The 13,300-nt window shown below is 40.5% G+C and overlaps 1 protein-coding gene across 1 annotated transcript in view; it reads left to right on the top strand.

Annotated features, from left to right (window-relative positions):
* atg5 (ATG5 autophagy related 5 homolog) overlaps positions 1-13,300 on the top strand; it is a 75,517-nt gene that overhangs the window by 22,601 nt on the left and 39,616 nt on the right. The window contains exon 6 of the mRNA XM_084337039.1: positions 12,080-12,174. Coding sequence (XP_084193165.1) covers positions 12,080-12,174 — 95 coding nt within the window. The remainder of the gene's footprint in view (positions 1-12,079; positions 12,175-13,300) is intronic.

Raw genomic sequence — 13,300 nt, 5'->3', positions numbered from 1 at the left:
TTTCTCACTAATATGCTGTGATCTATTGTATCAAAAGCCTTCTGTAGGTCAATATAAATATCAATAGAACACTTGATTGCTTTAGTTATTTCTTCTACCATCTCCATCACTGCATATGTAGTACCGGTAGTTCTATTTCCCCTAAACCCATACTGGTGTTCACTCGGGCCCTGTTTAGACGGAAACGCTAGCAGGTGAATCCGCAAAAATATTTTTTCGGATGTGCCTTTTGTTTATACGGCAACAGCATTTTTACGGGGAGAAACCGCAAAAAAGTGAGACCACCTTCCTGGGTGGAATTCCTAGAAAAGATAAACCTTTGCGCTATCATCTAAACTGTCAAACCGCATAAAACTATGACGAAAGGGTTCTGAAGGCTCTCGTCGCGCGTACTGCTTGCATCACAGGCATGCGCCAGTAGCCTAGAAGCGTAAACAAAGCATGTCTGATTCTATCCATGGCGATCACCTGAAGGCTACATTGGCAGTACTTTTAAATACACAAGAATCTGTCCCGCGGCTATCGCAACTATTAGTGACTGGAGCCACTGTCTGTGAGTGACTCTGCTTTGGTCCAATCACATTCCCCCACCCACAGTCTGCGAATCAGAGGCAGAGTAGGGCGGGTCTTCACAGCACGTCATGTGACATATGCGCCAATCGTGTGACAGCGGGGCTCCGTCGTCTCGAGTCGTTACAGCCTCGTCTGCACGCTGAATTCCATCCCAAAACACTAGTCTAAACGCAACATTAAAAGTGAGACCGCAAGTCTAAACATGGCCTCAGTATTTTGTATTTGCCAATGAAAAGATCCAGTTGTTTCACAAATAATTTCTCTAATATTTTTGAAAATTGAGGAAGTAGAGACACTGGTCTATAATTGTCCATTTGATGATCTCTATTTTTAAATATTGGTATTACCGGTACCTTTGCTGATTTCATATTATTAGGAAAAACACCTCTTTGAAAAGACAGATTGCATAGGTCAAAGGTTTTACAATAGACTCAATTACTTATTTAATAATTACCATGGCAATGGAGTTTATCAGTTGATGTTTTGTTTTTGAATTTACTTACAATTTCAATTATATCAATTTAATTTACCCCATAAAGGAACATAGAACTGAGATTACAATTAATCAGATTATGCTATTATTAATCATATGTTGATCCATTGTGTGAGAGAGTGGGTCTACAGAGGCCAGACAGGCTAGCTACACGCACACGCTCACACTCACACTCACACTACCACTCACCTTCGTAACACTCTTTGAAGCCGCCATACTATTCCTTCTGTTCACCATACCAGTCAGCAACTCGCACACCCACTATCTTCCATTTCAAAGCAGCAACTGGAACCTAGATAACCCCCGCTCTCTCCACAATGGACCGCTGCCATTTTATGAGCGCAAGAAACAATTCGCCTCCCGGTGCCGACTGTGGTGTTCTGTGTAGTCGACCTAACCCTTTTCTGCCATAGCACTAGCTTGTACCGTACATGGTTGAGTGGGGGTATGGTGTCGATGTGTGTTGAGTTCTTGGGGGGGGGGGGGGGGGGGGGGGGGCAGTGTAGTATTATTATGTGGACTGGCGATTATGGGAGGATTTCCCGTATTTAACAGTGCGTTTGAAATATCACCGCACGGTTTGTGCAAAGCAATACATTATAAGTCTGTCTTTTGCGTGATTCTTTATAATGCAAAACAGGACCTAGTATAATACAGATGTAATTTGACAAGAGGTCATATGGATGTTGCTGAATATGTATCAATTTGTGTGGTGTGTGTATCTGTCACACTATTCCCTCCATCCTAGTGTTTAACACAGAGGTCACTTAAAATAACCCTCACTAATGGCCGCTTTCTCAAGCTAAACCTCAACCGTGGTTTTCATTTAGTGTGCATATATTTAACAGGAGTTCTAGGACTAAACTACAGTATTGTGAGTGACTATGTGACTATGACTTGGGGTTTTCTACCATCTTCTAAATTTGCGCAGGGTGCCAGATAGATGTGTGATCGGGTCAAAAGGCTTGTCGTGTACATCTTGTGCTGACTATGTATTTTTTTAGCGTTTTCAGAAGATTCTACAGCTTCAAATACCCCCCCAACAAGCCTCAGCTGCAACAACTTCTCCTCTCTCACTTTCCCCCGAAGCCAAAACAGGGCAAGCGTTATGAGAGCCTTTCATTCCCAAAAAGAGACTAGAAACGGAGAAAGAAAAGGCGCGGGGAGTTGAGGTTCATGTGAAAGTGAGACCCAAGGGGAGGGGAAATGGAAACCAACACATGCTCAGACAGGTTTCACATTTATCTTTCTTAGCAACGGATGTTTTCATGTTCGTCAAGAGCTTCGCTGAGGGCTTTGAGGAGCACTCAGAAATGCCATTAGTGTTATGATCATATTGATACTTTGCCAAGGTTTAGAGTTGAGAGTGTGATGGCATGAAAAAGAGAGGATAATTGAATGGAGCATTATTTACTGATTACCGACATAGTGGAGTGGAGTCTTGAAGTAATTTTGGTTCTGTGTCCATCAAGTTCAAGTTTGTTTGTCTCTGTCTCTGAGCCATGCTGTGTTTCATACACTTTGTGTTAAAAGCGGTCATTTGAAACACTAGTCACACATGGGAAGTTTATATGCATTTTGTAGGAGGATTTGGTGGCATCGGTAGCGGTATGAAAAACACAAGTCGACATAGACACTCAATCAATGATCAAATGGAAACATAAGTCGACATAGACATTCGATCAATGATAAAATACAAACATTCAGATTCAGATTCAGACAACTTTATTGATCCCGCATGGGGCTTATATGACGACATAGAGCCATTCAATCAATGACCAAATACAAACACAAGTCAACATGGAGACATTCAATCAATGATCAAATGGAAACATAAGTCCACATAGAGCCATTCAAAAAATTATCAAATAGAAACATATAAGTCCACATAGAGCCATTCAATCAATGATCAAATAGAAACGTATACGTCAATCAATGATCAAATAGAAACATATAAGTCCACAGAGCCATTATTATTTAATTATCAAATAAGTCATGATTGAATGTCTCTCTCAACTTATGTTTTTCGTACTGCTTTTTAACCTCTTAACACTTTTTTTTATCCACTTTTTCTCCCATTTTCTATTTTTCTCCCATCCCAATTTCGTATTGTCCAATTCAACCCTCTCCTGTCTCGAATGCTGTTTCTTGCCTCCCACAAGCCGGCTGCAATGTGGACGAAGCCATACCTCCGATACTCGAGGTAGCAGCCGTCGCATCTTTTCACCTGCGCGGCGCGATCTTTCAGCGTCAGTGGTCTGCGCTTTGGAGGGGCGCCGCCCCCATCTCTTCTTGATTCTACTGCGCAGGCGCACCAATCGACCTGTAGGAGTCGCTGTCCACAACGTCCGATCCCCACCCCTCAGTTTTCCCTCCCCCTAATACTGCCAATTGTATTAGTACGGACGACCAGCCAAACTGAAAACAATGTGGAGAGCTGGGCTCGAACCCAGCGTCTCCAGCATTGGTGGTGAGTGCCCTCTGCACCACCTAGCCGCCCACCGCTTAACACTTTCAGCGTCAATCACGTAAAAAGTTGGGTTATCTCGCCAACGGTTGAGTGCCAAAACCCAAGAAAAGTCGGGTTTTCGATTGTTTTCAGCGTTTTTTCTTTTATTTGATTTTAATATTCTATACAGTCTCACGGATCTCGTGTATCATTGGGACTCATTCTGAGACCTCGAGAGTGCAATTCTGGCCGAATCCTGCTAGGTGGCAGTATTGCCTACCCTTTGAAACCTTATTTCACACTGTGTGTTACATTTTATATGGTCCGGGCGGAGAAATGGTACCCGGGCAAGTGAAAGGCTTCATTCGAGCCACTTGGCATGCGTCCAGCACACTTGATGCATAGTTTGTCCCATTTCATGTCAGGGACCCGATGGACATCACTACTGGAAATCGTTATCAGACAATTGGAATATTCATTTTGGAATACCTCCTAGTAAAGGTAAGGACCAATGTTCCCTCTAATTATTTTTTGGTCTGAGCAAACACTCAAACCTCCTGAGCAGACATCAGCAACTACTGAGCAACATACGTCACCTGCCGATTAACCGGTTAGTTGATATGCAGCGGTTTTTAAAAAATCTGAGAATCTTAATTTCCCTTAATGTCTAACATACAAATATATACATTTGGCTGATACACAGAGAAATAATACAAAAAGGCATAAATATTCCTTAATAAAATATTTATTTGACCATTGATTGACGATACAGAGCATAGTCCTTACTTTGGCTGGGTTGGCGGCGGCGGTGTGAGTCGTGTCACTAACTTTTGTCTTTTTAGGAGGCTGACTCGTCATTATTTTATTAAGTGAATTATAATGCGACTTCAAGGGTGACCATATTGTGATTTTTTTTAAAGATGACACTCTGCCTTCAGCCTCAAGATACTTAATCAAAGTTTACTCAAAGATGCCTTATCATTATAATATATTTAAAGTATACCACCTCTGTATGGATATAAAATTATTGTTTATATTATTTTATATAACAAAATAATATCTCTCTATAACCAAAGTTACTCAACATGCTGTATTATGCCTAAAGTAATCTATCTGGCAAATCTCAAGAAAATAACTAAATCAACCTATGACAAAATAATATATATTTTCAAGTCTTACTGGACAAAATAAATAACAAGAAAAATATGATGTAATGTTCTAAATAATACCTCTTCTGTATTAGAAAATCCAGCTTTAAAAAATATATCTTTATCTTTTCAATGTAATGTAAATTATAAAACAGTAACCTCACAAAGATACTAATTTAAAAGTGCACTATGCAGTTTCAGATTTGTTGCAATTAGTGTACTAAACTAATTTATTACACACATAATCCTTATGATTGTATCATACCGGTAAGCATCTTATCAAACCAAAACATCATTTTGAGGCATCAAAATAGTTTTCAATTATTTTCTTTCTCTCTCTGTATAGCTGCATTCTTCAATCAATTTGGTCAACTTTGCCATCAAACTCTCGCCTCGCACTGCTTTGTTTGTAATGTTTTGCTGTGTCCATGTGAGCTTTGAGATCGCCAGCACCTTTATTAGACACATAAACATATGGTCAAGCTTTGCACGCAGCGCTTCCAATTAGTCTCGACCGGGATGATAAATTGGAAATTTTCTCTGCAGTTCATCTGTAATGTACATTTTCGCGTTTGCATTGTGAGGAGCCAGCAATGCTGGTCGGATCTGTCCACTTCCTCATCTGTTGTGTGTGTCTGTGTGAGTGTGCAGTAGCGCTGCCCACAAAGCACTGAAAGCGGGGCTTCTCTTGGTAACATCACACGCAACAGGTTACCGTTAGGGATGTCCCGATCACATTTTTTTGCTCCCGATCCGATCCCGATCATGTGATTTTGAGTATCTACCGATACCGATCTTTCCCGATCCGATCAAAAAAATAAAATATATAAATAAAAATAATATATATATATATTTCTTTTGTATCCCAATTTCTCATATTACATTCATCCTGAATGTTAATGTTATCCAGGTGAAAAGTTAACTTCATTCAAGCGAGGCATTGCAATCCTTGACATAAATCATTTGATGTATAATTAAATCAAAGGAAATGCGTATGGGTCTGAGAGTGTGGCTGGTCTGCCGTTCTGCAGCTGGATACTATTGGTTTGTTTTGGCAAAATTCTTCTGCTCTGTGTGACAATAAATAAATGAATGATGATATGCAATTTAAAACCAAAACTAAGGCCTCAGTATGAGTTTAAGACGTGAACATGGTCATGTTTGTTGAAAAAAAAAAAAAATGTTGTGACCGATTTCAGATGTGCGCGGGAGCGTTTTGCCCTGTGCGCGCGCACCTTAGGGGGAACATTGGTAAGGACTATATGACATCAATCCTACTTACAATCCTACAATAATTTCACATCGATCGCAACGATCATAACGTACTCCAAAATGTATGCCGTTGCTGACCAGAGTTGTTCCGATACCGATACTAGTATCGGAAATGCCGCCGATACTGCCTAAAATGCTAGTATCGGTATCGGCGAGTACACGTAAATTCTAGCCTCCGATCCCATGATGTAATTTATCTCCTGTAATTTATCTCCATTGACAGCAGGGATGGGGATACACACTGGCGCTGAATGAGTTAACAGGCACCTAGAAAAGTGGCCATTTTTATTTACTTGAACTTGAGGACTGCATACCTTTTTTGCAAAGCTTAGCTTTATACTTTATACTCATAGCACATGCATGAGCCTGGTCTCTTTGGAAAGATAACATTCTGAAGTTACTAGGGGTGTAAAGGTACACGTATCCGTACCGAACAAGTTTCAGTGTGTACCGTACCGAACGGCTGTGTAGTGTACTGAACAAATACAACGGTATGTTAACCACTAACGACAGCCCACTGGGGGCTGTTTTTTTTCACAATCTAATATAATTATTATTATTAATTTTTTTACAATCGATTATTAATTTCAATATAGAATATTCGTTGACAGCCCTACAAGTACAATTAGTTACTGCACACTACATCACCCCTGAGTGGAACATGGAAAGCCAAACTTTCCCCCACTGTACCGAAAACTCGTACCGAACCCTGACTTAAAAACCGAGATACATACGTACCGTGGTTTTTGTGTACCGTTACACCCCTAGAAGTTACTAATGCAAAAAAGGAAAATCACTTTTAGTGCTAATGAAATAGAGTAACAGGTCTGAACTTGAGTTGAACTTGTGTACTCACGTTTTCTGTAGTGGTTGCAAGATTCCATATTCCAATATTCCAGCATAGAGGTATTTATAAAAATCTGTTCACCAGGGCTCTGTAGTTGTCCTTGTTGTCGTCCGTGAAATGGTTGGTAAATACGATTGGTTTTGAGGTCTGTGAATGCTTTGGTGCATAGAATGTTACCACAGTGATTGCAGTTCCCTAATCTGTAGCTGCCCACAGGTCTTTTGAGCTACAGGTCCTTGTGGTCAGCCGGTAGATAGCTGTGTACTGGTTTGTCTCTGATGGAAGGGGGGGGGGTCTGAGGGTGTGATCGCAAGTAATTATGTTCCAGTTTGATCTGGTGATATGTTTGACATTAGGGGCCTAGGCTGCGTTATTATCATAAATATTAATTGCTATTTTTATTCATATTGTGATCAAGATTATTAATCACGATTAACTCATTGACCGCCACGCTTAAGTGCGTGAGCGCCATCGCTTTAATCAATGGGAGGACTGGGAGATTTGCGAGTCCTTAAAAATATATCTTAAATTATGGCTATGGGTCTAATACACTCGTCGATTATCAGTGAGTTGCTTGCAGTCAACATGTACAAAACGGATAGTTTTGTTCCGTTTTATACCGTTTTGAATACGAGTATAGTTTTGGTGATTTCTAGTAATTCCAGAGAAAGACGCGATAATAGCTCTTTAGTGGAATACACAAAACACGTAATTTTTCGGCTGATTATCGAATCTTCCTGAAATCAACGCTAGATCATCATTATTGTCCTTCCTCATGCATACATGAAATGGCCCTCGCAGCGCGGCGCTCCCCCCCCACCTCCTGCACCCAACGGAAAACAGCCACACATACACACACAGATACAGCGTCGATCGGGGTAGAAATACATATCAGATCAACGATCAAATTTATATATAATGTTCTTACCTGATGTAATGCAAAAGAAAGATTCCAATTATCTGATCGCCATTTGAAGTACTGGGCGCGGAGGTCCGTGCCACGTTCAACAGCATTGCATACCTCCCCTGATTATTTAAACCACGCCCGCACGGCTTGGATCGTCCCAGAAAAAAAACTATACCATTCCCAGTGGAGTGCAATACCAGCCGGAAGGCGTAGGGGGCGGTATTTGCCCTTTTGCGAGCTCAGACCCATTCCCAACGATAACATCAGGCTGGATGGATGAAAATGAATGGATATCGCTAATAAAAGAAATAACGATTAAAACCTGACTATACTCGTGATTAGCGCTCAAGCGATGGCGAGTTAACCCGACTATCATCGTGACTGGCATTGAATGAGTTAATGGAATTACAAACGTGCAAACATTTAAATCATTTATTTATTTATTTATTTATTTGTTTCTGCCTGATTTTTCAATTCTTTCTCCCCATCCCAATTTTAGTCATTATGCCAATTCCCCCCCCTCCCCTACCTGGTTGTTGTGCGCATGTTCCTCCTACTGGTCGGTACAAGGGAACCCTGAAGTCCACCACATGCTTCCTCCGACACATGTGGAGACAGCCAGTGGCTCTTTTTTCACCTGACAGCGAGGACTCTCATTGGTGAAGCGTAACGCGTGGGAGGTCACGCTGCCTTCACCATTTCCTGCCTTTCGCTGAGCAGGCGCCCAGACCTGACCTGTAGGCGTCGCTGTCCACAACGCAGATTACCACCCACGACTTCCCTCCCGCTAACTCAGCCAAACGAGTTAGTATGACGACCGGCCCAAGCCCCAGGGCAATGCTGACTCCGGGAGTCGAGACCGCAGCCTCTTGCACTGGTGACGAGCGCAATCTCCGCTACGCCACCCGACCGCCCCTAAACATTAAAATCTTTAACACATTAATTGCCAATGACGAGTACACTCGTTATAGCCCGCCAATCGTTGGACGCCAACAACGAGTATACTTGTTATTATGATCGTTATTTCTTTTATTCGCTATTTCCATTCACATCCTGCTGTGCTGTAGGACTGTGTGGCACTCTGTCTGAGACCACAACGGTCCGATACCGCCGCCTAACGCCTTGCGGCCGCTATTGCACTCCATTTTAAACTATGTGGTTTGTTTTCCTGGCCGAGCTGCAGCGTGCAGGCGGGGTCTAAACACTCCAGCAAGACGAGCGCTTATAGGGATGGCATCGACGAGTGTCCCCGCTTCCCCTTGTTCATTTTCTTTGGTGGATAACGTTGGACACACGACCGTGACCAGTATTTGGAATGGCGATCAGATAATTGGATTATTCTTGGGTGTGGGCCGTGTCCCGTTGGCTGCGATCAAAGCACGGAGGGCCGGCTTCCCCCCCCCCCCCCCCCCTTTCGTGCATGCATGATGAAACATAATACCGATAATCTAGCGTTGATTTTGGATTGATTCAATAATCAGGCGAGAAATGGCACGATTTATAATGAAATGCAGTAAAGCGCTGTTTGACGGAGTTTCCTGGAATTACACAGGATCACTCTAAAACTATACTCATATTCACCACGGTATAAAACGGAAATGTATGGATGAAAAAAAATAATCAGTTTTTTGCATGTTGACCGGAAGAAACTCACAATCGACGTTGTTATTAGATCCATAGCTATAATATTTAATATAGTTTTAGCACTACAAACACCGGCATCTACCCCTATTGCATTACAGCGCTGGCACAAACGGCCATACGCCCACAGCGCCATCTGGCGCTCAATGTGTTAAGGGAGATTTCCTAGAGACCCCATCCCCGGTATGTGTGGTCGACACACACACACACACACGCACGCACGCACACACACACACACAGGCTAGGTTCCTAGGCTAGTTGGAGTACTGTTGGGGCTGGCCTTGTTTATCACAGCAGAATGCTGTCCTTAGCCCAAATAACGATGGAGTTAGACCATTATTTACCCTCGAAGTCCTGGTCCTGGTTACAAATTCCTCTGAGGCCTAGGAACTGGCCGTAAGGAATGTCGGCAAGGACAACCCCACCAGGTGGACTATTCATCTCAACCAATGGCTCTCACAGAAGTGAACCAGCTTCCCAATGCATGGATTACTTCATTAAACTCCTGGTCCCACTACTCACACTTCAGCCACTAGAGGGGTAATCGTCTCAAGAGACTCCTCCCAGAGAGAGACATTCTGGATTTTTTAAATGTGATGCCATGGTTTTCCCAGGCCTAAACCAAGAGGTTGATTTCAAACAATCTTTTCACCACTGCAAGTAACAATCAATTGATTATGTTTTTGCACCAGTGATATGAACTTTTCACAGTTTCTCTACAGCAATCTCACTTGCACACGCATCGGCTCCTTCCTTCCTGTTTCTTCCCTACAAAATCATATCACGTTACCCCCAGATACCCCAAAATGTTCTCTTTTTGCCCACTTTTGTTAATTTTGAACCCACCATGAGAACCTTGTGTACAAACGTAACATTCAACCTACACTGAGCATGTCAGTTTTTTTTCTTTCTTACATTTCATAATTTATATTGTACTATTCCAATTCCAAATGTTGCCCAAAGCTAGAAAGACTTGAATTTGATGCCATCAAGTGACACTTTTGGGAGTTGGTCCATTGACAATGGATTGTAGGTTCGTTTAGCTATTAAATTAGTTTTATTTAAATGTAGAGTTTTAACAGCTCTGGATCAGAAAATGTACCCATATCTCTGTAAAATCACTCTGGTTAATGTAACGGTGTATTAGGAGTCCACTGTTTACTGTCTATGGAGCAGCTCCCAGATGTGTCTCTCGATGACATCTGGCTCTCTAGTATTCAGCTTAAAGGTAGAATCTGTAATGTCAGGGTAACTGGGAAGGCTGTTGTTAACCAACACAGCGTGGTGGAGACCGTTTAGTTTCTCAAATGAACACACTTTTAATATAACACAATACACTATAATACACTCACTGCTTGACACTGATAATAAACTACAGGCCGGTTTAACTCATGCAGTTCAAGTGAGGGCCACCATCCAGGTCCAGCATGCTACTATAAAGCGAGCACAATTAGTCAACAGGTAACACCTACAGTATTAACTAACCCTAATTATATTTTAGGGCAGATTTATTTTGGACATTTCAATGAATAAATGCCCACCTCTTGCTTTCAGCCAACCGGAAGGAAGTATTCAGACCAGCCATGGTATAATAATAACAACAATGATGTGAAGCAAGTATTCAGACCAGCCATGGTATATTAATAACAACAATAATGTGAAGCAAGTATTCAGACCAGCTATGGTATAATAATAACAACAATGATGTGAAGCAAGTATTCAGACCAGCCATGGTATATTAATAACAACAATAATGTGAAGCAAGTATTCAGACCAGCCATGGTATAATAATAATAATAATAATAATGGTGTGGATGATTTACTTCACATGCACCATAGTAGTTGTGGTAACGGTCTTGCCGTGAATAGCCAACCACTTCTGCTAAATGAATACAATACAAATACTGTAAGGGGTTAATATGGTCCAGAAGATATCTTGAGTTTGTGGTGTACAGTATGTAATGCATGTAGCGGTTTGTGGTGTATTTTGAGCCATATGACCATGTTCAGTGTCTACACACTTGTGTGTGTTTATTGGATCCCCATTAGCTGCCACAATTGTGACCGCTAGTCTTCTTGGGGTCCACTGATCAGCTTTATTGTCACTTCTCGTAATGTGCAAGACATACAGAGAAATGAAATTGCGTTTCCCCCTTCCTGTGGTGTATATAAAAAAATATCTAATATAAACATAAAGTAACATATAGGACCCTATACACTATAAACATAAAGTAACATAAGGGACACGATGTACACACAATATACAGGACTATATACAATATAAACGGTAGCTAAAAAAATGAATATGAGTGAAATAAATATAGACACGACAGACATAAGAAAAAACGATCTAACATATAAACACAAAGATAAAAACTCCCCACAACCACCTAGCAACACTAAGGAAAACCCACCCATACAAACCCAGTCCCTCCCACCTAGAACAAATCAATGCAATTGCACCCTGATAAAAGAATACAACAAAACCCAAACATTGCATAATGGCATAAACAAAAACTGAATGCAGTGAAGAAAACTTAAACCCCAATAAGAGCAAAGTATAACAAAACAATATTAAAACAAGAAATGTTTTACATACATATGTACAATAATGTATAATAATAACATATACTAAAAACGGCAGAACAAAACGAACATAACATAAGGTACAACAACTTCTAGTGATCAATCAACATACATTTACTTGTAATTGTAATTAATGTGTGTGTGTGTGTATGTGTGTTTACAGATAAGTTTGATCAGTTCTGGGCCATAAACAGAAAGTTGATGGAGTACCCCAGTGAGGAGGGAGGTTTTCGCTACATCCCCTTCAGAATATACCAGGTCAGTAAAACACACACACAAAAACACACTAGGGGAGGAACGGTTCATGTAAACAGTGACAATGAATGGACTTAGAGGCCATACAATGTTTGTGTGAGCTCTTGCACCCAAATTAGGTTTTAATTCTGGTTCACACTTGAAGGAAAACCTTATTTGGGTGGAAGAGCTCACAACCATTGCATGGCCTCGTAGAGTGAGAGCCCCATTCATAGTCTATGGAGCAGCCCCAGATTTCACATCCCAGTGACATCACCGATCAGTGATTTGTAGCTTTAGGAGAGAGGGGTGCGTGTTCACAAATACTGACTGAATGTTTTATTCATTATGACTACAGAGCTATAATTATATATATATAATATATACCGTATATATACATATACACACACACGGCCTGATTGGCGCAGATTTCTTTTGAATTATTATTATATCTTTTTTTAAATTGTGTTAATAGCAGTTAACTATACCATAACACAGCACCAGTTAAACTGATGTTTCTTGGTTCAAGAAGCACTAACCGTGTGCTTAAACCCCAGATCCTCTTGGACAGAAAATAGTTGATAACAGTTTTAAATTTCACTACATTCAACATTAAAAATTTAAAAGTTGAGATTGTCACACTCCAACAGGATAGGTAAAATTTTGGTAACGGCTCCGATATTGGTATCGGTATCGGCCGCCGATATCAGTAAAATAGCTGGATCGGGTATCGGTAAAAAAAAAATATATATATATCTGATTTAAAAATATATATATATATTATAATAAATAAAATAAGAAATAACCATTCAGTACATTTATATCTGTGTTAATTTGTTACATTTAGTTTCACTAAGTTAGGAAAGTAATGTTTTAAGTCAAGCCTGATGTTGCCTTGCACAAAATAATGATCCCAGTCTCTTCCACACGTGACAGTGAGGCATCCAGTTTATTAATTGAATGAATGACATTTTTCTGTCTTTGTTTACAACAAATCAAAAACACACTTGTGATCCTTTACAATTCTTAAAAACAAAATATATTTTAATAATAAAAAAAAAAAAAAAAAAAAATTATTAAATTATTATTATTTTAAAACTTTTTTGTATAAAAAAAATGGACAATGGGTATCGGATCGGTATCGGTATTG

Source organism: Notolepis coatsorum (genome assembly GCF_963971535.1).
Source record: "Notolepis coatsorum genome assembly, chromosome: 19".
Lineage (NCBI taxonomy): Eukaryota > Metazoa > Chordata > Actinopteri > Aulopiformes > Paralepididae > Notolepis > Notolepis coatsorum.
Note: the sequence above shows the minus strand (reverse complement) of the source record. Positions and strands in the feature narration are given on the sequence as shown.